This window comes from Xenopus tropicalis, chromosome 10 (genome assembly GCF_000004195.4).
Source record: "Xenopus tropicalis strain Nigerian chromosome 10, UCB_Xtro_10.0, whole genome shotgun sequence".
Classification (NCBI taxonomy): Eukaryota; Metazoa; Chordata; class Amphibia; order Anura; family Pipidae; genus Xenopus; species Xenopus tropicalis.
Genome location: NC_030686.2, coordinates 46,868,018 through 46,893,766, shown reverse-complemented (window position 1 = coordinate 46,893,766; position 25,749 = coordinate 46,868,018). Strand labels below are relative to the sequence as shown.

Genomic DNA, 25,749 nt, shown 5'->3' with positions numbered 1-25,749 from the left:
TCATTGTGCGCTCGCTATCAGCCACTCAGTGAAGAACCTTTCCTTCCATTCCCATTGCTTTAAAGTGACGCGTTTTTCCCCTCAATCTAACACATTTTAATCTGGCTGCATACACTCATGCTGTCAGTCGCTGACAAGTTTCCTCAGCTCTCATTGGCCGATTCCAGCAATCCACTACTGACCCACAGCATGGCTGCCTTGTTTGCAGTAGGAATATTAAGTGTAATTAATAATACAACCCAAAGAATTAAAGCTCACCAAATAATTAGGGTAGAAATGTGGGCGTTTAAGAGTTTATTTCTTTTGTCTGCACCCTGTAATATATCAATGATAGCTTTCCTTGCATTTCGGGCATTTTCCCCAGAACACACTACTGTAGAGGTGGGCTGGCCCAAATGCCCAAGTAGTCAGCTTGTAGGAATTGCTTTTAGCACAGAAAATAAAAAAAATCGTTCCCCATCAAAACAGCTATTTATTGGGGGAATGGTGGGCTCCTTAGTCATAAATATTAACCTTTTTAGTGCCACAGGACGTAGAATCTACGTCCTGGGTACTAAAGGACCAAAGTGCCACAGAACGTAGATTCTACGTCCTGGGGCACTTCCGGGTTTGGGAGCGGAGAAGCGGCTTTTCAAGCCGCTTCTTCGCTCCCCGCTCGTTCCCCAGCCTCCAGACACAAGTCAGAGGTGGGGAACGAGTGGCCCCTGGGGCGCGATCGCCCAGGGGCCCCATAGGAAATGTCAGGACACGCTGTCTATGCGTGCCTGACATTTCCTGCTCTCCCTTCCCTCCCCCCTGGCCCCCCTTCTCATACTCACCGGATCAGCGTCGCAGAAAGAAGCTGCAGCGTCTCCTGGGTCCTTCCTCCCACCTTCACACGATGTCTGTGCCTGCTTGTCCCAGGTAAGTGTAAAAAAACACACATACACACACATAATACACTAATACACACTTATACTCACACTTACACACAAACACATACATTTTGGGTAGTTGTTGGGTTTCACACATTCAGAACAGTTACACTTACACATACTTACTTGCACACTCACTTGCACACTCACACACATGCACAAAAAACACATTTTACCATGTGTACACACTCACTTACACACTTATGTAATTTTGTATTTTTTTTTTTTTTCTATCGCATCGTTTTTATTCTTGCCTGAAAAAATGTTTTATTGCCTTTGCGGATAGCGTATTCGCTAACCGCACTGCGCAATACCTTTTGTGTATTATTTTGGTGTTTCTACTACATGTTCTGTGATTTTGGTGCATTTTTGGGTTTTTTACTGCATGTTTAGCCATTTTATAGCATTTTCAGTTATGCATAGTTGTTGCTCGCTTGACTTTGTCTGTAAAACTTATTTGCCCAAGCCAAAATACTCAAACTGTTATTCTGCCTGCAGATATTATTAGGCAAAAAAAAAAATGATTTTAGTGATTTCTTTTTATTTTTATCAATTTTAGGGCTTTTTACATTGTTCTTTGTTACTTGTCTTTGCACATGGACATTTTGTCTGCTGTATTTCAATTTGGCATCCTCTGTACCCCACATAGTTTGGTAAATCTATTCATATTGGGCATCAAACTTTTCAGTAGACCCCTGGCGTTCATAGTTAGAATGTTTTATGTTGATACGTTACTAAATGTGGGGGTACATAATGGGGTAAAATGCAAGCTTTGTGACAATTTTCAGAAATGTCATAAAAACCGTTCTGTTTAGCATAGCTTTGTAGTTTGGTAGTTTGCAGTAGAAAGATGTATTTACCCATTTTTGTTTTGTCAGAATGTGTACTTTCGGAAAATATATGGTTTTCTAGGGTCTCTGTACTGTTAGGGGATCTTATGCCGCATAATACACATACCGGGTGCAAAAACTGCATGAGCCGGAGCGTCTTATGTGAAATTCATATGCACTATTTTTACTTGGGTGCCCCTGTACCCCACATAGTTTGGTAAATCTATGCATATAGGGCATCAAACTGTTCAGTAGGCCCCTGGCGTTCATATTTAGAAGGTTTTATGTTGATACGGTACAAAATGTGGGGGTACATAATGGGGTAAAATGCAAGCTTTGTGACAATTTTCAGAAATGTCATAAAAACCGTTCTGTTTAGCATAGCTTTGAAGCTTGGTAGTTTGCAGTAGAAAGATGTATTTACCCATTTTTGTTTTGTCAGAATGTGTACTTTCGGAAAATATATGGTTTTCTAGGGTCTCTGTACTGTTAGGGGATCTTATGCCGCATAATACACATACCTGGTGCAAAAACTGCATGAGCCGGAGCGTCTTATGTGAAAATTCATATGCACTATTTTTACTTGGGTGCCCCTGTACCCCACATAGTTTAGTAAATCTATGCATATAGGGCATCAAACTGTTCAGTAGGCCCCTGGCATTCATATTTAGAATGTTTATGTTGATACGGTACAAAATGTGGGGGTACATAATGGGGTAAAATGCAAGCTTTGTGACAATTTTCAGAAATGTCATAAAAACCGTTCTGTTTAGCATAGCTTTGTAGTTTGGTAGTTTGCAGTAGAAAGATGTATTTACCCATTTTTGTTTTGTCAGAATGTGTACTTTCGGAAAATATATGGTTTTCTAGGGTCTCTGTACTGTTAGGGGATCTTATGCCGCATAATACACATACCTGGTGCAAAAACTGCATGAGCCGGAGCGTCTTATGTGAAAATTCATATGCACTATTTTTACTTGGGTGCCCCTGTACCCCACATAGTTTTGTAAATCTATGCATATAGGGCATCAAACTGTTCAGTAGGCCCCTGGCGTTCATATTTAGAATGTTTTATGTTGATACGGTACAAAATGTGGGGGTACATAATGGGGTAAAATGCAAGCTTTGTGACAATTTTCAGAAATGTCATAAAAACCGTTCTGTTTAGCATAGCTTTGTAGTTTGGTAGTTTGCAGTAGAAAGATGTATTTACCCATTTTTGTTTTGTCAGAATGTGTACTTTCGGAAAATATATGGTTTTCTAGGGTCTCTGTACTGTTAGGGGATCTTATGCTGCATAATACACATACCTGGTGCAAAAACTGCATGAGCCGGAGCGTCTTATGTGAAAATTCATATGCACTATTTTTACTTGGGTGCCCCTGTACCCCACATAGTTTGGTAAATCTATGCATATAGGGCATCAAACTGTTCAGTAGGCCCCTGGCGTTCATATTTAGAATGTTTTATGTTGATACGGTACAAAATGTGGGGGTACATAATGGGGTAAAATGCAAGCTTTGTGACAATTTTCAGAAATGTCATAAAAACCGTTCTGTTTAGCATAGCTTTGTAGTTTGGTAGTTTGCAGTAGAAAGATGTATTTACCCATTTTTGTTTTGTCAGAATGTGTACTTTCGGAAAATATATGGTTTTCTAGGGTCTCTGTACTGTTAGGGGATCTTATGCCGCATAATACACATACTGGGTGCAAAAACTGCATGAGCCGGAGCATCTTATGTGAAAATTCTTATGCACTATTTTTACTTGGGTGCCCCTGTACCCCACATGGTTTGGTAAATCTATGCATATAGGGCATCAAACTGTTCAGTAGGCCCCTGGCGTTCATATTTAGAATGTTTTATGTTGATACGGTACAAAATGTGGGGGTACATAATGGGATAAAATGCAAGCTTTGTGACAATTTTCAGAAATGTCATAAAAACCGTTCTGTTTAGCATAGCTTTGTAGTTTGGTAGTTTGCAGTAGAAAGATGTATTTACCCATTTTTGTTTTGTCAGAATGTGTACTTTCGGAAAATATATGGTTTTCTAGGGTCTCTGTACTGTTAGGGGATCTTATGCCGCATAATACACATACCTGGTGCAAAAACTGCATGAGCCGGAGCGTCTTATGTGAAAATTCATATGCACTATTTTTACTTGGGTGCCCCTGTACCCCACATAGTTTGGTAAATCTATGCATATAGGGCATCAAACTGTTCAGTAGGCCCCTGGCGTTCATATTTAGAATGTTTTATGTTGATACGGTACAAAATGTGGAGGTACATAATGGGGTAAATGCAAGTTTTGTGACAATTTTCAGAAATGTCATAAAAACCGTTCTGTTTAGCATAGCTTTGTAGTTTGGTAGTTTACAGTAGAAAGATGTATTTACCCATTTTTGTTTTGTCAGAATGTGTACTTTCGTAAAATATATGGTTTTCTAGGGTCTCTGTATTGTTAGGGGGTCTTATGCCGCATAATACACATACCGGGTGCAAAAACTGCATGAGCCGGAGCGTCTTATGTGAAAATTCATATGCACTATTTTTGCTTGGGTGCCCCTGTACACCACATAGTTTGGTAAATCTATGCATATAGGGCATCAAACTGTTCAGTAGACCCATGGCGTTCATATTTAGAATGTTTTATGTTGATACGGTACAAAATGTGGGGATACATAATGGGGTAAAATGCAAGCTTTGTGACAATTTTCAGAAATGTCATAAAAACCGTTCTGTTTAGCATAGCTTTGTAGTTTGGTAGTTTGCAGTAGAAAGATGTATTTACCCATTTTTGTTTTGTCAGAATGTGTACTTTCGGAAAATATATGGTTTTCTAGAGTCTCCTAACTGTTAGGGGGTCTTATGCCGCATAATGCACATGCCGGTAGCTTATATTGCAGTATATACACTTTGTATGCACTAACTTCCTTTTGGGGTCTCTAAATGCCAGATACATCAGTGATCCTATGCACAATGGGCATCAAACTGTTCAGCGGACCCTTGGCTTTCATATTTAGGGTGTGTTTTCTTGGTACCTAATGTTATGTGGGAGATAAGGTGCTTGAAAGTGGAAGATTTGATGTGATTTTCAGGTATTTCACCAAAACTAGCAATTTTGGGAAAGCACTGCGACTCTGTAGTTTGGAGTAGAAAGACATGGGTACCAATTTTGAATTTGCCCGAATGTGTACTTTCCAAAAATATATGGTTTTGGGGGGTCAATGTATTTTTTTGTGTTTTTACCCCACAGAAAATGCAGTAAACGTGTTGAATTTTCAGTAGCTACCGAGATCTCCTGGGCAATTTGTATGCACTAACTTCCTTATGGGGTCTCTAAATGCCAGATACATTGGTGATCCTATGCACAATGGGCATCAAACTGTTCAGCGGACCCTTGGCTTTCATATTTAGGGTGTGTTTTCTTGGTACCTAATGTTATGTGGGAGATAAAGTGCTTGAAAGTGGAAGATTTGATGTGATTTTCAGGTATTTCACCAAAACTAGCAATTTTGGGAAAGCACTGCGACTCTGTAGTTTGGAGTAGAAAGACATGGGTACCAATTTTGAATTCGCCCGAATGTGTTCTTTCCAAAAATATATGGTTTTGGGGGGTCAATGTATTTTTTTGTGTTTTTACCCCACAGAAAATGCAGTAAATGTGTTGAATTTTCAGTAGCTAAAGAGACCTCTGGGGCAATCTCTATGCACTAACTTCCTTATGGGGTCTCTAAATGCCAGATACAATGCTGATCCTATGCACAATGGGCATCAAACTGTTCAGCGGACCCTTGGCTTTCATATTTAGGGTGTGTTTTCTTGGTACCTAATGTTATGTGGGAGATAAGGTGCTTGAAAGTGGAAGATTTGATGTGATTTTCAGGTATTTCACCAAAACTAGCAATTTTGGGAAAGCACTGCGACTCTGTAGTTTGGAGTAGAAAGACATGGGTACCAATTTTGAATTCGCCCGAATGTGTACTTTCCAAAAATATATGGTTTTGGGGGGTCAATGTATTTTTTTGTGTTTTTACCCCACAGAAAATGCAGTAAATGTGTTGAATTTTTAGTAGCTAAAGAGACCTCTGGGGCAATCTCTATGCACTAACTTCCTTATGGGGTTTCTAAATGCCAGATACAGTGGTGATCCTATGCACAATGGGCATCAAACTGTTCAGCGGACCCTTGGCTTTCATATTTAGGGTGTGTTTTCTTGGTACCTAATGTTATGTGGGAGATAAGGTGCTTGAAAGTGGAAGATTTGATGTGATTTTCAGGTATTTCACCAAAACTAGCAATTTTGGGAAAGCACTGCGACTCTGTAGTTTGGAGTAGAAAGACATGGGTACCAATTTTGAATTCGCCCGAATGTGTACTTTCCAAAAATATATGGTTTTGGGGGGTCAATGTATTTTTTTGTGTTTTTACCCCACAGAAAATGCAGTAAATGTGTTGAATTTTCAGTAGCTAAAGAGACCTCTGGGGCAATCTCTATGCACTAACTTCCTTATGGGGTCTCTAAATGCCAGATACAGTGGTGATCCTATGCACAATGGGCATCAAACTGTTCAGCGGACCCTTGGCTTTCATATTTAGGGTATGTTTTCTTGGTACCTAATGTTATGTGGGAGATAAAGTGCTTGAAAGTGGAAGATTTGATGTGATTTTCAGGTATTTCACCAAAACTAGCAATTTTGGGAAAGCACTGCGACTCTGTAGTTTGGAGTAGAAAGACATGGGTACCAATTTTGAATTCGCCCGAATGTGTACTTTCCAAAAATATATGGTTTTGGGGGGGTCAATGTATTTTTTTGTGTTTTTACCCCACAGAAAATGCAGTAAACGTGTTGAATTTTCAGTAGCTAAAGAGACCTCTGGGGCAATCTCTATGCACTAACTTCCTTATGGGGTCTCTAAATGCCAGATACAGTGGTGATCCTATGCACAATGGGCATCAAACTGTTCAGCGGACCCTTGGCTTTCATATTTAGGGTGTGTTTTCTTGGTACCTAATGTTATGTGGGAGATAAGGTGCTTGAAAGTGGAAGATTTGATGTGATTTTCAGGTATTTCACCAAAACTAGCAATTTTGGGAAAGTACTGCGACTCTGTAGTTTGGAGTAGAAAGACATGGGTACCAATTTTGAATTCGCCCGAATGTGTACTTTCCAAAAATATATGGTTTTGGGGGGTCAATGTATTTTTTTGTGTTTTTACCCCACAGAAAATGCAGTAAACGTGTTGAATTTTCAGTAGCTAAAGAGACCTCTGGGGCAATCTCTATGCACTGACGTCCTTATGGGGTCTCTAAATGCCAGATACAGTGCTGATCCTATGCACAATGGGCATCAAACTGTTCAGCGGACCCTTGGCTTTCATATTTAGGGTGTGTTTTCTTGGTACCTAATGTTATGTGGGAGATAAGGTGCTTGAAAGTGGAAGATTTGATGTGATTTTCAGGTATTTCACCAAAACTAGCAATTTTGGGAAAGCACTGCGACTCTGTAGTTTGGATTAGAAAGACATGGGTACCAATTTTGAATTCGCCTGAATGTGTACTTTCCAAAAATATATGGTTTTGGGGGGTCAATGTATTTTTTTGTGTTTTTACCCCACAGAAAATGCAGTACGTGTGTTGAATTTTCAGTAGCTAAAGAGATCTCCTGGGCAATTTGTATGCACTAACTTCCTTATGGGGTCTCTAAATGCCAGATACATTGGTGATCCTATGCACAATGGGCATCAAACTGTTCAGCGGACCCTTGGCTTTCATATTTAGCGTGTGTTCTTTTGGTACCTAATGTTATCTGGGAGATAAGGTGCTTGAAAGTGGAAGATTTGATGTGATTTTCAGGTATTTCACCAAAACTAGCAATTTTGGGAAAGCACTGCGACTCTGTAGTTTGGAGTAGAAAGACATGGGTACCAATTTTGAATTCGCCCGAATGTGTACTTTCCAAAAATATATGGTTTTGGGGGGTCAATGTATTTTTTTGTGTTTTTTACCCCACAGAAAATGCAGTAAACGTGTTGAATTTTCAGTAGCTAAAGAGACCTCTGGGACAATCTCTATGCACTGACGTCCTTATGGGGTCTCTAAATGCCAGATACAGTGCTGATCCTATGCACAATGGGCATCAAACTGTTCAGCGGACCCTTGGCTTTCATATTTAGGGTGTGTTTTCTTGGTACCTAATGTTATGTGGGAGATAAGGTGCTTGAAAGTGGAAGATTTGATGTGATTTTCAGGTATTTCACCAAAACTAGCAATTTTGGGAAAGCACTGCGACTCTGTAGTTTGGAGTAGAAAGACATGGGTACCAATTTTGAATTCGCCTGAATGTGTACTTTCCAAAATATATGGTTTTGGGGGGTCAATGTATTTTTTTGTGTTTTACCCCACAGAAAATGCAGTACGTGTGTTGAATTTTCAGTAGCTAAAGAGATCTCCTGGGCAATTTGTATGCACTAACTTCCTTATGGGGTCTCTAAATGCCAGATACATTGGTGATCCTATGCACAATGGGCATCAAACTGTTCAGCGGACCCTTGGCTTTCATATTTAGCGTGTGTTCTTTTGGTACCTAATGTTATCTGGGAGATAAGGTGCTTGAAAGTGGAAGATTTGATGTGATTTTTAGGTATTTCATCAAAACTGGCAATTTTGGGAAAGCATTGCGACTCTGTAGTTTGGAGTAGAAAGACATGGGTACCAATTTTGAATTCGTCCGAATGTGTACTTTCCAAAAATATATAGTTTTGGGGGGTCAATGTATTTTTTTGTGTTTTTACCCCACAGAAAATGCAGTAAATGTATTGAATTTTCAGTAGCAAAAGAGATCTCCTGGGCAATTTGTATGTACTAACTTCCTTTTGGGGTTTCTAAATGCCAGATACATCGGTGATCCTATGCACAATGGGCATCAAACCGTTCAGTGGACCCCTGGCTTTCATATTTAGGGTGTGTTTTCTTGGTACCTAATGTTATGTGGGAGATAAGGTGCTTGAAAGTGGAAGATTTGAGGTGATTTTTTAGAATTTTCATAATTTTTTATAGAAAATGCTAAATTCAGTAAAGCATTGCTGTTTGGTACTTAGGAGTTGGAAGACATAGTTACCCATTTCGGATTCGTCAGAATGTGTAGTTTTCAAAAATGTATGGTTTCCTGGGGTAAACCTAATGTTCCAGGACTTTTGGCTTTTGGAATGTAAAGTATGCCGTATTCTGCTGTAATGCTTTGAAAATTTAGTAATTTACTGCTGGGAGTTTTTGATCTATAGAAGTCAGAAATCTCAATAAAACTATACATATCAGGTATTGGCACATTCGGGAGACATGAGGCTTTCCAAATCAGTTGAATTTTTGTCCATAAAATAAAATATGTTTCTGGTAGAAATCCTTATATCATGAAAAATAGCATTTTTTCTTTTTTTTTTTTGTATTTCAAGCTCTAAATCTTGTTCCAGAAGTGGAAATACACAAAAACTCAGGTAGATTTGGAAAGCTCAGGTTCTCCTGAAAAAAACAATATATAGTTTGCCTAACTAAACTTAACCCTGCCCCCAGTAAAAGCCCCTACATTGAGAGAGCACAGAATGTTTACAAAACGTCTGGCACTGGGGGGAACTGAAATGACGAATTCGGCTGGCACTTAAAGGGTTAATCATAAAGGTGTGACATTTAATCTCCAAACAATACAGAGCATCGCCAAGAACAAGCTCCGCCCCCACACCATACACTGGTTCTTTAAATCAAGGACACAGCAGGCATACACCGACAATCTGGATCCTTGAAGACACTGTAGTTTGCCATAAAAAAGTGTGTGGGGGGGGAAAGCTACAAATATCCTCTATATAAGGATATGATGATCCTCTTTAAGGATACGATTGGTCGGATTATATGGCCAATATTCTCAATGGCAGCTGTGGCATCCCTTTTCCCCCTGGCTTCTAAGGAATGCAATCTTATTACAACCGACTGTACTGCTGTTAAATACACCTGGGTTACCCTCACGTGACTCTCTGACTACATTTCCCATCATTCACAGCCTGTAGTCCAACAGGAGCCCAAGCAACACACTGGGATAATGTGCAGAGATCATTTCCTGCCAAGACAGCCAGACGGCGAGTGTTTTCCAGGCTGACTGCAGAGAAATCAATGCTGAATTGTCATTCTGTATGTACCGGCTCAAGGGCAAGTACACCCAACCGTCAACTGTTAGTGGGATTTTTTTCCGTTCGGTGGCATTTTTGGTGATTTACAAGCTTATACCTTTTATCGAACTGCTTCCCGCACTGTTTGCATTTGAACGGGCTCAGTCCTTTGTGCTTCTTCTGATGCAGAACCAGGGAACCCTTCTGGGCAAAGCACTTGCCGCACTCGTCACACATGTGCGGCTTCTCGCCAGGGTGGATGCGCATGTGGGCAGCAAACTGGTACTTCTGTGCGTATTGGACATGGCATACGGGGCAGGTGTAAACCCGCTGCTTGACTCTGTGCGTTTTCTGATGGGTGATGAGCTGGGATTGGAACTTGTAGCTTTTCTGGCACGTCGGGCACTTCAGGAGCTTCTTGACGGCGTGGGTTTTTAAATGGAGAGAAAGCTGGAAATAGTTAGAGAACCAAGTGCTGCAGAATTTGCACTTACGGGGCCACAAGCCTCCCTCCTCCTCTTCAAGGTCTAGATCCGACGCATTCCTGTTCTCCTCCTTTCCCTCCCCTTCCCCGGCATTGTTGGTGGGAGAGGCGCCGGCACAAGGGCTCTTTTTATTGTTTGTGTCGGTTTCATGGGAGTTCTCTTCCCCCATCAAGCCAGGAGCTGTGGCATCTTCGTCTTCATTGGACTGGACTTGTTTGTTAGCTCTTTTTCTCTCTTCGGGAAAGAAGTCATCTGCGAGGGAGGACAGTTTTATAGGTGTGAGCGTAACAGACTGGACTGCAAAGGGTTAAGGATTGAATGAAGAGGAGGGAGGGGCAGATTATTATAACTAATTGTACTGGGAGAGCGTGAATGAGTCCCTTACCTTACACAGCAAAGCTGGCCATATACACAATCAGATTATTGGCCACCCACAAATTGGGCAGATCAGATTATTTAGCCCCTGGGCCATACTGTGAGCTGTCAGGAGGGGACTACTGGTAGGGTCGCACACATGGGCCAAGAAGCTGGCGAATCAGTCTGGAGGGGGTGAGGCCCTTATAAGACCAGCTTAAAGGGGTAGTTCATCTTTAAGTTAACTTTTAGTATGTTACAAAATGGCAAATTCTAAGCAACTTTTCAATTTATTGTTTTTATTTGTTATAGTTTACATTTTTTGCCTTCTTCTTCCAGTTCTTTGCAGTTTTTTTAAATGGGGGTCACTGACCCCGGCAGCAAAGAAACTACTGCTCTGTGAGGCTACAGTTTTATTGTTATTGTTACTTTTTGTAACTTTCTTTTCTGTTCATCCTCTCTCCTATTTATATACCAGTCTCTCATCCAAACCACTCCTGAGTGGATATGGTAACTTGGACTCTAGCAACCAAATAGCTGCTGAAAGTCCTGAACTGAAAATGAAATAACTAAAAAAAAATATATATATACAAATAATAAAAAAATCACCAATTGCAAATAGTCTCAGAATATCACTCTCTACATCACATTAAAACCCATTTAACATCTTAATCTGTCATCTGTGTACAAGTTTAAAGCTGCCAACTAAGCCGTCCAGACTTATCGTCGCCACCTTATTGGTGCATGAATGTGGCCCTCACAAGGGCCCAATCAATATATGCCTGCAAATCAGCCAGACATCAATTGCTCAGGTTTGATAATTACTTTAGGTATGGATAGTATTAGTGCACTGATGTGGTTCTATCCCATTGAATCCTTATAGATTCAGCTCAAATCTTTAATCCTTCTAATGAGGTTTTATTACCTGATGAATAATCCAGGTTTTGCCCCAAATCTCTGTCTGTAATGGAACATTCCTCCATTTCTTCTTTCACTTCATCTGAAAGGGAAAGGAAGTCACAATGGATCACTTGACAGATAGACATGGTGCTACACTTTATATTTCACCTTTCTTACATATTAGCACAGATATTGAATAAATGAGCCAAATGAGCTAATGATAAAGTCCAGTAAAATCATGCTTGGATAATGCGCAGCATTCCCGTGGTACTGTTTTACCCTCTGCTCTCTAAAATCAATGTAATCAATGCTGCCAAGAATCAATGTAAAGTAGAAAACTTGGGTCCGGTACTAGTAACTAAAAAACACAAACCTGATTGTCTGGTTAGTGTGGGTTGATAGAACATTTGGACCCATTTTAGAATGCCATTAAGTTTACCCAGCAGAGAGACCCTGAGGGGCAGGAGCTTTACCCTGAGTCAGTGCTGTCCAACTGGCGGCCCGCGACCCCCCTCTGTGTGGCCCCCCACCTGTCTGGCTGCTTTGATGGCTTACCTTTGAGTAAGCATTAAATGGTATCAGTACTGAGATGAAATGGCCCCCTGCATGGTTCTCACCTCAGATTCAGGCTGTAATCCCTCTGTATTGTTTAAAAATGTAATCCCCTGTGTTTTTCACACCTTTTAATACCTGCATTGTTCACCCCCTGCAGTGTTCACAACTCAGGCTCAGACTGAAATCACCCCCATTGTTCACTTCTTCACACCTCAGACATAGGTACTGTAGGCAGAGTATGGCACATACAGCCAGCATAGGGCAGGTAGAGTATGGCACACACAGGCAGCATAGGTCAGGGAGGGTATGGCACACACAGGAAGGGTAGGGCAGGCAGAGTATGGCACACACAGTCCGGGTAGGGCAGGCAGAGTATGGCACACACAGTCAGGGTAGGGCAGGCAGAGTATGGCACACACAGTCAGGGTAGGGCAGGCAGAGTATGGCACACACAGGCAGGGTAGGGCAGGCAGAGTGTGGCACACAGAGGCAGCATAGAGAAGGCAGAGTATGGCACACACAGGCAGGGTAGGACAGGCAGAGTATGGCACACACAGACAGCATAGGACAGGCAGAGTGCTGCCTGTGTGTGCCATACTCTGCTTGCCCTATGCTGCTTGTGGGAGGTGAACCTGGCAGGGGTTTGTTGTGGGAGTTTGTTAGCAGTTGGAAATAGCCATTAAATGGTCCCTAAGGTGTGTAATTATGTACTGGGGGTTGCTGTGCTATCCACAGGGGAGGAGGAGGAGGCATATGGAATTTAAAGGTATATCTTAATATGACATAATTTTTTCACATATGAATGATGGTTGATATCCCCACAGTAAGGACCAAGCATTTGGGAATTTGCTGTGCTACCACCATTGTGATAAAATAGGTGTGGTTTGAAGTGGGTGTGGTTTCAAAAAGGGGAGTGGTCAAAACTGGCTTCCATTAGCGGCCCTCCACCATGTATGCTAGAGAAATTCCGGCCCTCGGCACCGTAGAAGTTGGACAGCACTGCCCTGAGTTATTGCATTCTACACACATTAGCCAATGTATTACCTGCAGGATAATCCGTGCATTCACTCTTAGGCTCCGGGAAGCCCTTGTCTGATATATGAATTTCTTCTATTTCTTCTTTAATGTGCTCTAGAAGGAAGGAAGGAAAGTCAGCTCACTGCACTGTGTTCAGATGTATTGTCTCTGCTTTGGCTCTGCTCTAATCTAAGTGGAATTTTTAACTTGTTCATTTGTTTAAGGTTTAGGGTATGTCATGCGTCTTTCTGCAAGATATGCCCAATATAGAAGTCAAAAGGCTACACACACAATGTACATATGAGAGAAGGTGCCATATTGGGTTTTTTTTTTAAAGGTAAATTTTTTATTGTTTTTACAACATGACAAAACAAAAATACAACAGTGTTTAGTATATTGATATTGAAATGGTGTCGATTCAGGTTTAGGCCAATACAGACAAGGGAACTATTGCTAGGCATTGTAGTTGTCACAGTGTAGGTGGCTGTGTTTAGTTCTGTCGGGTCAGTCACACTTAATGTAAGGGGATAAGCTATGCGTCCAGATTATCTTGATTATACCAACTTTCCATCTACCAGCCTTCTCCAAAATGTTGGGGAGGGGAGGGTGTCTCCCATCCAGTGCATAATTACTGTTTTTTTGGCGTAGAACATGAGTGTACGCAGCCTAACTCTGGCCGCATTGGTGGGTAGGATTTCGTCTATGACTCCTAACAAGCAAGTTATTGGGTCTACTATCTGCGGTGTAGGTGCCATATTGTTTAACTTAGACAGTACAGTATGGGGGTACAGCTTATTGTGTGCCCAGAACATTCCTTCTCTGTATATTTGTATTTATACATATGGGTAGGGGGTGCCATAGTGTTTCCCTTAGACAGTACAGTATGGGGGTACAGCTTATTGTGTGCCCAGAACATTACTTCTCTGTATATTTGTATTTATACATATGAGTAGGGGGTGCCATAGTGTTTCCCTTAGACAGTACAGTATGGGGGTACAGCGTATTGTGTGCCCAGAACATTACTTCTCTGTATATTTGTATTTATACATATGGGTAGGGGGTGCCATAGTGTTTCCCTTAGACACTACAGTATGGGGGTACAGCTTATTGTGTGCCCAGAACATTACTTCTCTGTATATTTGTATTTATACATATGGGTAGGAGGTGCCATAGTGTTTCCCTTAGACAGTACAGTATGGGGGTACAGCTTATTGTGTGCCCAGAACATTCCTTCTCTGTATATTTGTATTTATACATATGGGTAGGAGGTGCCATAGTTTTTCCCTTAGACAGTACAGTATGGGGGTACAGCTTATTGTGTGCCCAGAACATTCCTTCTCTGTATATTTGTATTTATACATATGGGTAGGGGGTGCCATAGTGTTTCCCTTAGACAGTACAGTATGGGGGTACAGCTTATTGTGTGCCCAGAACATTCCTTCTCTGTATAAACATAGGCCTTAGTTACCGTAATGCACTACTGATGTCTGTGAAGAATGCGGCCTGCTTAGTAACCACTGAAGAGATATAGAAGTGCAATGTTGTACCTGGGGGACTGGTAGGAGCGGCATCATAGTGCAGGGAAGTATACAGACCATCTTCTGTAATCAGCATTCTTTCTTTGGAATCTTCTAAAACAACAACCAGGGGAAGTAACAGATGTTATTATGATCAGGTGACTGCCTATAAACCTGCATTGATGAAAATATTGATTAATAGAGCTGTTCACCTTTGAGTTAACTTTTAGTATGACATAGATATTCTGAGATAATTTGCAGTTGGTCTTCATTTTTTATTATTAGTGTTATTATTGTTCAGCAGCTCTCTAGTTTGGAGTCTCAGCAGATGTCTGGTTGCTAGGGTCCAAATTACCTTAGCAACCAGGGATTGGTTTGAACGAGAAGCTGGTATATGAATAGCAGAGGGCCTTAATAGTAATACAAATTCTTTTAAAATAACAATAAAACTGGAGCCTCACAGAGCAATAGTTTTTTGCTTCCAGGGTCAGTGACCCCCATTTAAAAGCTGCAAACGGTTCGAAAAAGGCAAATAGTTCCGAATCTATAAAAAATAAAGTTGCTTAGAATGAGCAATTCTATAATATACTAAAAGTTGTCTAAAAGGCAAACCACCTTTTTAACATGAAAGTTGGGAAAAGTGATATTTGAGAGAATACACTGGGTAATTGTTACCTGGAGATGCAGGCGTCGGAAAACTGACTTCTGTAGCTGCCGGCTCATCTTTGGGATTATCTGGAAAGGAATGATGGGAAAGCAATGGCTGAACTGCACTGACTCAGATCCATCAGTTACAGAGCTACCAAACCTGCAAGATACACAGCGGGGTCACTTCCCATTATCCCAACATATAGTGCTGGCCATATATCATAGTGCCGGCCATATATCAATCATAGTGCCGGCCATATATCAATCATAGTGCCGGCCATATATCAATCATAGTGCCGGCCATATATCAATCATAGTGCCGGCCATATATCAATCATAGTGCCGGCCATATATCAATCATAGTGCCGGCCATATATCAATCATAGTGCCGGCCATATATCAATCATAGTGCCGGCCATATATCAATCATAGTGCCGGCCATATATCAATCATAGTGCCGGCCATATATCATAGCGCCAGGCATATATCATAGCGCCAGGCATATATCATAGCGCCGGGCAAATATCATAGTGCCGGGCATATATCATAGCGCCGGGCATATATCATAGCGCCGGGCATATATCATATTTGCTCCAACTCGCAGTTACCTCGATTTCCTTTAGAGCAAAGGGATATGGTTCCTTTACCTGCCACATATAACAGCACACTTAGCTTAAATGGGTACTGCACCTCCATCTTTACCCCACATGTGGTCACAAGCAGAAGCCAGTAGTTACCTGGGCCCCAGCCCTGCGGGAGGCGGAACTTGCTGAAGGGCGGCTCATCGGGCAGCATGTCCTGGTAGTCCTCCTTGTGTTCTTCTATGTACTTCCATTCTTCTCTGGAGAAAAAGACGGCCATGTCCCCGGATGTTATGGGTACCTGCAGGCGCCAATTAGAGCAGGCTGAGACAAAGAGATAGTTTGGGCTAGTACATACAATACACTATACGTATAAGCACGGTTCTAGCACTGATTTCTGCCTGTTCTAGTGATACTTGCACCATACATGCAACTTGTTCCATTTTGTTGGTCCTGGCTAGGATATTCTGCATACACAGTAAAACAACGGTGAATCTGTGCCTGAAGCCCTCTCATTCATTATTACTATGAATAAGATAACGGAAGTCTAAAACAGTTTGCAATTGGTTTCTGAAATATTTTAAAGGGCAAGTAAAGTGATTGTCACTGGGGGAATAACCTTAAAGTGGCCTGGGATCCTATTCCTGCCTCACAGCACCAATACCACAGCGAAGCACAGAGGATCTCAGCTGTATCAGGAGAGATGGTGGTGCGGCTGGAACATTAACCCCTAGGACAGCTACAAATACATTTGTTGGTTCAAGAATAAAAGGTTAAATGGCAGAGGGAATTATTTGCTGTGTCATTTAGAGATAAAAAGTACCCCATAAATATCATGGCAGTGTCCCTTTAATGACTTAAACTGAGGGGTGTGCTGTATATGCAGTTGTGGAGTCAATGGCACTAATGCATAAAAGGTAGTAGTGGTGTTTAGTATGCTGGCTGACAAAGTGCTAGAACCTGAACCTGGAGCAGGACACAGACTGTAGCCATTTTGCTACACCCAAACAGAAAACCAAACCGTTCAAGGCTTCTGGCTATTCTCTAGTGGTGCAGCTCAGGTCCCAGACTTGGATTCAAAACAAGTACTGGAATTTCAAGTACCCAGAGGCACAAACAGCCCCCCCAGCGCAATAAATAGTGACTGTCTGTGGCACCTTACAGCAGCCCCTCTGGCATTCCCAGTACCCAGAGGCACAAACAGCCTCCCCAGCCCAATAAATAGTGAGTGACTATGGCACCTTACAGCCCCCCTGGCATTCCCAGTACCCAGAGGCACAAACAGCCCCCCCAGCCCAATAAATAGTGACTGTCTGTGGCACCTTACACCCCCCCTGGCATTCCCAGTACCCAGAGGCACAAACAGCCCCCCCAGCCCAATAAATAGTGAGTGTCTGTGGCACCTTACAGCAGCCCCTCTGACATTCCCAGTACCCAGAGGCACAAACAGCCCCCCCAGCCCAATAAATAGTGAGTGACTATGGCACCTTACAGCAGCGCCTCTGGCATTTGCCTGAACCCACAGATTGCCAGTCTGGGCCTGGGTCCTGGCATTCCCAGTACCCAGAGGCACAAACAGCCCCCCAGCCCAATAAATAGTGAGTGACTATGGCACCTTACAGCAGCCCCTCTGGCATTTGCCTGAACCCACAGATTGCCAGTCTGGGCCTGGGTCCTGGCATTCCCAGTACCCAGAGGCACAAACAGCACCCCCAGCCCAATAAATAGTGACTGTCTGTGGCACCTTACAGCAGCCCCTCTGGCATTCCCAGTACCCAGAGGCACAAACAGCCCCCCCCAGCCCAATAAATAGTGACTGTCTGTGGCATCTTACAGCCCCCCTGGCATTCCCAGTACCCAGAGGCACAAACAGCCCCCCCAGCCCAATAACTAGTGACTGTCTGTGGCACCTTACAGCCCCCCTGGCATTCCCAGTACCCAGAGGCACAAACAGCCCCCCCAGCCCAATAAATAGTGACTGTCTGTGGCACCTTACAGCCCCCCTGGCATTCCCAGTACCCAGAGGCACAAACAGCCCTGAACCCACAGATTGCCAGTCTGGGCCTGGGTCCTGGCATTCCCAGTACCCAGAGGCACAAACAGCACCCCCAGCCCAATAAATAGTGACTGTCTGTGGCATCTTACAGCCCCCCCTGGCATTCCCAGTACCCAGAGGCACAAACAGCCCCCCCAGCCCAATAACTAGTGACTGTCTGTGGCACCTTACAGCCCCCCTGGCATTCCCAGTACCCAGAGGCACAAACAGCCCCCCCAGCCCAATAAATAGTGACTGTCTGTGGCACCTTACAGCCCCCCTGGCATTCCCAGTACCCAGAGGCACAAACAGTCCCCCCCCAGCCCAATAAATAGTGACTGTCTGTGGCACCTTACAGCCCCCCTGGCATTACCAGTAACCAGAGGCACAAACAGCCCCCCCCCAGCCCAATAAATAGTGACTGTCTGTGGCACCTTACAGCCCCCCTGGCATTACCAGTAACCAGAGGCACAAACAGCCCCCCCCAGCCCAATAAATAGTGACTGTCTGTGGCACCTTACAGCAGTCCCCCTGGCATTCCCAGTACCCACAGGTTGCCAGTCCGGGCCTGGTACAACAATGTTGCTGGAGTTGGCCCCACCACCATTCTTAACCTGCACCTATCAAACGGCAGGTTTTGGGGTGACCCACACTTCCCAAGTACCGGCCCTGAGCAGGTAACGCCTATCGCTTACTCACCATGTCTGCATCAAAATAATCCCTCTCAATGAAGATGTAGGGTGAGTCGGTCAGCGGATAACGATGCTTGTGGTTAAGGGAGTTCTTAATTGATTCATAATCGTTTGTGCACCAGAAAGAGTCCCTGTGCTTCGATGGCCTCCCTCTTTTCTTAGGGTCTTTTGCCAAGCGGACGTGAGGGTAAAAGTGATCGTGCTTTATCTTCCATGGCTCGCCGTCGAAATTGTATTCGAACTCAGGCCACAGCGTGCCTTTGTCCGCCTTACCCACCATGGGATCAGTGTTGGTTGACTTGTCCACCATGACCTTGCCCGTGGCGGGCGTTGGTGCCTGTTTTACCTCCTCTTTATGTCGATGTTCAGTTTTGCTTGTTTTTGGAGCTTCGGAGGTCTGACACTTACAGAGTGCCGTCGGATGGTGTCCACCATGTTGTTGTGTAATGGAATCCAGCTGCAACTGCATCTCCACTTGTGCGCTCTCTGACCGTGTAAAACCCAGCACATCCTCCATGATGTATCTGTTCATTTTCCCTGGGAATATGGTGGGCACGGCGTCCGGCCTCAGAATCAGCTTCTTACCGCTCCAGATGTAACTCTGCGGGGAGAAATGCTTGGAGCACATTCGATATATCCACCTGCTCCTCGAGTCAAGGACGCGTTTGGCGAAGGCGTCCAGATCCCCAAAATCATTGCCAGTCTGTTCCAGCCACAGCTTAATAGCGCTGAGCGAGTTGGGGAAACCATGAAGCGTGACGCCGCTGTTCTTCTGAGTGGTGTTGGAACACCCCTTCACGATACACTTTGTCATGGCGCTAGCCTTCAAAAATAGAAGGGTTAAAATCCTATAACGTCTAAAATACAGTAACTGCTCCAACAGAACCAATAGGCTAGGGACGCCGGGAAAGGTTGGGGTGCAGCAAAGCAAAAGCCTTTTCCCAGCTGCAGGGAACTGTATGTGCCAGGGTCAGACTGGTGGGCCTGCACCCCCAAGGGCCCCTGCTGTGGCCCCCATACCCCCCCCCTATGGGGAGGGAGATCTACGGGCAGGGGAGTGCTGGCTGGGCCAGTACTGATACCCACTGTGGGGCTGGCACTGCCTGACTGGCTGTGCCCATGTAAAAAGGGCTTACTTGGGGAGGCTAGCTGGCTGCTGGGAGCTTTATGTGCCATGGTACCCAGCCTGGGGCTGGCACTGCCTGACTGTGCCCATGTGACTAGGGCTGAACTGGGGAGGCTAGCTGGCTGCTGGGAGCTTTATGTGCCATGGTACCCAGCCTGGGGCTGGCACTGCCTGACTGTGCCCATGTGACTAGGGCTTACATGGGGAGGCTAGCTGGCTGCTGGGAGCTTTATGTGCCATGGTACCCAGCCTGGGGCTGGCACTGCCTGACTGTGCCCATGTGACTAGGGCTGAACTGGGGAGGCTAGCTGGCTGCTGGGAGCTTTATGTGCCATGGTACCCAGCCTGGGGCTGGCACTGCCTGACTGTGCCCATGTGACTAGGGCTTACTTGGGGAGGGCTAGCTGGCTGCTGGGAGCTTTATGTGCCATGGTACCCAGCCTGGGGCTGGCCACTGCCTGACTGTGCCCATGTGACTAGGGCTGAACTGGGGAGGCTAGCTGGCTGCTGGGAGCTTTATGTGCCATGGTACCCAGCTGGGGCTGGCACTGCCTGACTGTGCCCATGTGACTAGGGCTGAACTGGGGAGGCTAGCTGGCTGCTGGAGCTTTATGTGCCATGGTACCCAGCTGGGGCTGGCACTGCCTGACTGTGCCCATGTGACTAGGGCTGAACTGGGGAGGCTAGCTGGCTGCTGGGAGCTTTATGTGCCATGGTACCCAGCCTGGGACTGGCACTGCCTGACTGTGCCCATGTGACTAGGGCTGAACTGGGGAGGCTAGCTGGCTGCTGGGAGCTTTATGTGCCATGGTACCCAGCTGGGGCTGGCACTGCCTGACTGTGCCCATGTGACTAGGGCTGAACTGGGGAGGCTAGCTGGCTGCTGGGAGCTTTATGTGCCATGGTACCCAGCTGGGGCTGGCACTGCCTGACTGTGCCCATGTGACTAGGGCTGAACTGGGGAGGCTAGCTGGCTGCTGGGAGCTTTATGTGCCATGGTACCCAGCCTGGGACTTGCACTGCCTGACTGTGCCCATGTGACTAGGGCTGAACTGGGGAGGCTAGCTGGCTGCTGGGAGCTTTATGTGCCATGGTACCCAGCTGGGGCTGGCACTGCCTGACTGTGCCCATGTGACTAGGGCTGAACTGGGGAGGCTAGCTGGCTGCTGGGAGCTTTATGTGCCATGGTACCCAGCCTGGGGCTGGCACTGCCTGACTGTGCCCATGTGACTAGGGCTGAACTGGGGAGGCTAGCTGGCTGCTGGAGCTTTATGTGCCATGGTACCCAGCCTGGGGCTGGCACTGCCTGACTGTGCCCATGTGACTAGGGCTTACTTGGGGAGGCTAGCTGGCTGCTGGGAGCTTTATGTGCCATGGTACCCAGCCTGGGGCTGGCACTGCCTGACTGTGCCCATGTGACTAGGGCTGAACTGGGGAGGCTAGCTGGCTGCTGGGAGCTTTATGTGCCATGGTACCCAGCCTGGGCTGGCACTGCCTGACTGTGCCCATGTGACTAGGGCTTACATGGGGAGGCTAGCTGGCTGCTGGGAGCTTTATGTGCCATGGTACCCAGCCTGGGGCTGGCACTGCCTGACTGTGCCCATGTGACTAGGGCTGAACTGGGGAGGCTAGCTGGCTGCTGGGAGCTTTATGTGCCATGGTACCCAGCCTGGGGCTGGCACTGCCTGACTGTGCCCATGTGACTAGGGCTTACTTGGGGAGGCTAGCTGGCTGCTGGGAGCTTTATGTGCCATGGTACCCAGCCTGGGGCTGGCACTGCCTGACTGTGCCCATGTGACTAGGGCTGAACTGGGGAGGCTAGCTGGCTGCTGGGAGCTTTATGTGCCATGGTACCCAGCTGGGGCTGGCACTGCCTGACTGTGCCCATGTGACTAGGGCTGAACTGGGGAGGCTAGCTGGCTGCTGGGAGCTTTATGTGCCATGGTACCCAGCTGGGGCTGGCACTGCCTGACTGTGCCCATGTGACTAGGGCTGAACTGGGGAGGCTAGCTGGCTGCTGGGAGCTTTATGTGCCATGGTACCCAGCCTGGGACTGGCACTGCCTGACTGTGCCCATGTGACTAGGGCTGAACTGGGGAGGCTAGCTGGCTGCTGGGAGCTTTATGTGCCATGGTACCCAGCTGGGGCTGGCACTGCCTGACTGTGCCCATGTGACTAGGGCTGAACTGGGGAGGCTAGCTGGCTGCTGGGAGCTTTATGTGCCATGGTACCCAGCTGGGGCTGGCACTGCCTGACTGTGCCCATGTGACTAGGGCTGAACTGGGGAGGCTAGCTGGCTGCTGGGAGCTTTATGTGCCATGGTACCCAGCCTGGGACTTGCACTGCCTGACTGTGCCCATGTGACTAGGGCTGAACTGGGGAGGCTAGCTGGCTGCTGGGAGCTTTATGTGCCATGGTACCCAGCTGGGGCTGGCACTGCCTGACTGTGCCCATGTGACTAGGGCTGAACTGGGGAGGCTAGCTGGCTGCTGGGAGCTTTATGTGCCATGGTACCCAGCCTGGGGCTGGCACTGCCTGACTGTGCCCATGTGACTAGGGCTGAACTGGGGAGGCTAGCTGGCTGCTGGGAGCTTTATGTGCCATGGTACCCAGCCTGGGGCTGGCACTGCCTGACTGTGCCCATGTGACTAGGGCTTACTTGGGGAGGCTAGCTGGCTGCTGGGAGCTTTATGTGCCATGGTACCCAGCCTGGGGCTGGCACTGCCTGACTGTGCCCATGTGACTAGGGCTGAACTGGGGAGGCTAGCTGGCTGCTGGGAGCTTTATGTGCCATGGTACCCAGCTGGGGCTGGCACTGCCTGACTGTGCCCATGTGACTAGGGCTGAACTGGGGAGGCTAGCTGGCTGCTGGGAGCTTTATGTGCCATGGTACCCAGCTGGGGCTGGCACTGCCTGACTGTGCCCATGTGACTAGGGCTGAACTGGGGAGGCTAGCTGGCTGCTGGGAGCTTTATGTGCCATGGTACCCAGCCTGGGACTGGCACTGCCTGACTGTGCCCATGTGACTAGGGCTGAACTGGGGAGGCTAGCTGGCTGCTGGGAGCTTTATGTGCCATGGTACCCAGCTGGGGCTGGCACTGCCTGACTGTGCCCATGTGACTAGGGCTGAACTGGGGAGGCTAGCTGGCTGCTGGGAGCTTTATGTGCCATGGTACCCAGCTGGGGCTGGCACTGCCTGACTGTGCCCATGTGACTAGGGCTGAACTGGGGAGGCTAGCTGGCTGCTGGGAGCTTTATGTGCCATGGTACCCAGCTGGGGCTGGCACTGCCTGACTGTGCCCATGTGACTAGGGCTGAACTGGGGAGGCTAGCTGGCTGCTGGGAGCTTTATGTGCCATGGTACCCAGCTGGGGCTGGCACTGCCTGACTGTGCCCATGTGACTAGGGCTGAACTGGGGAGGCTAGCTGGCTGCTGGGAGCTTTATGTGCCATGGTACCCAGCCTGGGGCTGGCACTGCCTGACTGTGCCCATGTGACTAGGGCTGAACTGGGGAGGCTAGCTGGCTGCTGGGAGCTTTATGTGCCATGGTACCCAGCCTGGGACTGGCACTGCCTGACTGTGCCCATGTGACTAGGGCTGAACTGGGGAGGCTAGCTGGCTGCTGGGAGCTTTATGTGCCATGGTACCCAGCTGGGGCTGGCACTGCCTGACTGTGCCCATGTGACTAGGGCTGAACTGGGGAGGCTAGCTGGCTGCTGGGAGCTTTATGTGCCATGGTACCCAGCCTGGGGCTGGCACTGCCTGACTGTGCCCATGTGACTAGGGCTGAACTGGGGAGGCTAGCTGGCTGCTGGGAGCTTTATGTGCCATGGTACCCAGCCTGGGGCTGGCACTGCCTGACTGTGCCCATGTGACTAGGGCTTACTTGGGGAGGCTAGCTGGCTGCTGGGAGCTTTATGTGCCATGGTACCCAGCCTGGGGCTGGCACTGCCTGACTGTGCCCATGTGACTAGGGCTGAACTGGGGAGGCTAGCTGGCTGCTGGGAGCTTTATGTGCCATGGTACCCAGCTGGGGCTGGCACTGCCTGACTGTGCCCATGTGACTAGGGCTGAACTGGGGAGGCTAGCTGGCTGCTGGGAGCTTTATGTGCCATGGTACCCAGCTGGGGCTGGCACTGCCTGACTGTGCCCATGTGACTAGGGCTGAACTGGGGAGGCTAGCTGGCTGCTGGGAGCTTTATGTGCCATGGTACCCAGCTGGGGCTGGCACTGCCTGACTGTGCCCATGTGACTAGGGCTGAACTGGGGAGGCTAGCTGGCTGCTGGGAGCTTTATGTGCCATGGTACCCAGCCTGGGGCTGGCACTGCCTGACTGTGCCCATGTGACTAGGGCTGAACTGGGGAGGCTAGCTGGCTGCTGGGAGCTTTATGTGCCATGGTACCCAGCCTGGGGCTGGCACTGCCTGACTGTGCCCATGTGACTAGGGCTGAACTGGGGAGGCTAGCTGGCTGCTGGGAGCTTTATGTGCCATGGTACCCAGCCTGGGGCTGGCACTGCCTGACTGTGCCCATGTGACTAGGGCTGAACTGGGGAGGCTAGCTGGCTGCTGGGAGCTTTATGTGCCATGGTACCCAGCCTGGGACTGGCACTGCCTGACTGTGCCCATGTGACTAGGGCTGAACTGGGGAGGCTAGCTGGCTGCTGGGAGCTTTATGTGCCATGGTACCCAGCTGGGGCTGGCACTGCCTGACTGTGCCCATGTGACTAGGGCTGAACTGGGGAGGCTAGCTGGCTGCTGGGAGCTTTATGTGCCATGGTACCCAGCCTGGGGCTGGCACTGCCTGACTGTGCCCATGTGACTAGGGCTGAACTGGGGAGGCTAGCTGGCTGCTGGGAGCTTTATGTGCCATGGTACCCAGCCTGGGGCTGGCACTGCCTGACTGTGCCCATGTGACTAGGGCTTACTTGGGGAGGCTAGCTGGCTGCTGGGAGCTTTATGTGCCATGGTACCCAGCCTGGGGCTGGCACTGCCTGACTGTGCCCATGTGACTAGGGCTGAACTGGGGAGGCTAGCTGGCTGCTGGGAGCTTTATGTGCCATGGTACCCAGCTGGGGCTGGCACTGCCTGACTGTGCCCATGTGACTAGGGCTGAACTGGGGAGGCTAGCTGGCTGCTGGGAGCTTTATGTGCCATGGTACCCAGCTGGGGCTGGCACTGCCTGACTGTGCCCATGTGACTAGGGCTGAACTGGGGAGGCTAGCTGGCTGCTGGGAGCTTTATGTGCCATGGTACCCAGCTGGGGCTGGCACTGCCTGACTGTGCCCATGTGACTAGGGCTGAACTGGGGAGGCTAGCTGGCTGCTGGGAGCTTTATGTGCCATGGTACCCAGCTGGGGCTGGCACTGCCTGACTGTGCCCATGTGACTAGGGCTGAACTGGGGAGGCTAGCTGGCTGCTGGGAGCTTTATGTGCCATGGTAACCCAGCCTGGGGCTGGCACTGCCTGACTGTGCCCATGTGACTAGGGCTGAACTGGGGAGGCTAGCTGGCTGCTGGGAGCTTTATGTGCCATGGTACCCAGCCTGGGACTGGCACTGCCTGACTGTGCCCATGTGACTAGGGCTGAACTGGGGAGGCTAGCTGGCTGCTGGGAGCTTTATGTGCCATGGTACCCAGCCTGGGGCTGGCACTGCCTGTAGCTAACAGGGGGTCCTACCCTCAGGCTGGCAGTGGGTAACAAAACCTGTGCCCACATAACAAGGAGCAAAGAAGGGAGAAAGCCATTGGAAGAAGCAGCTGGTATAAAGAAATGGTACCTGCCTCCATATACCGAGGGGTTATATAAGGAGCCCACAGCTCTGGGTACGGGGAGCTGGTGCGGAGCGATCAGACAGAGCCCTTTATTCAGCCACATCACATACCTCACAGCTGCAATAGCCGCTCCTGGCAGAAGTTAAGTAACAAGAGCAGCTCC

The 25,749-nt window shown here is 47.4% G+C and overlaps 1 protein-coding gene across 2 annotated transcripts; it reads right to left on the bottom strand.

Annotated features, from left to right (window-relative positions):
- Positions 1-9,408: 9,408 nt before the first annotated feature.
- LOC100498365 (zinc finger protein 436) lies at positions 9,409-25,738 on the bottom strand. Of its 2 annotated transcripts, none has more exons than XM_031894333.1 (8): positions 25,592-25,738; positions 18,694-19,509; positions 16,116-16,260; positions 15,406-15,465; positions 14,761-14,844; positions 13,241-13,327; positions 11,667-11,741; positions 9,409-10,639 (listed from the first exon to the last, which is right to left on the bottom strand). In XM_031894333.1, the coding sequence occupies exons 2-8, from the start codon at positions 19,498-19,500 to the stop codon at positions 9,960-9,962; spliced, it is 1,938 nt and encodes a 645-aa protein (XP_031750193.1). In that variant the 5' UTR covers positions 19,501-19,509; positions 25,592-25,738; the 3' UTR covers positions 9,409-9,959. The 2 variants fall into 2 exon arrangements, with proteins under 2 accessions (XP_031750193.1, XP_031750192.1); XM_031894332.1 differs by having other exon boundaries at positions 25,596-25,738.
- Positions 25,739-25,749: the final 11 nt, after the last annotated feature.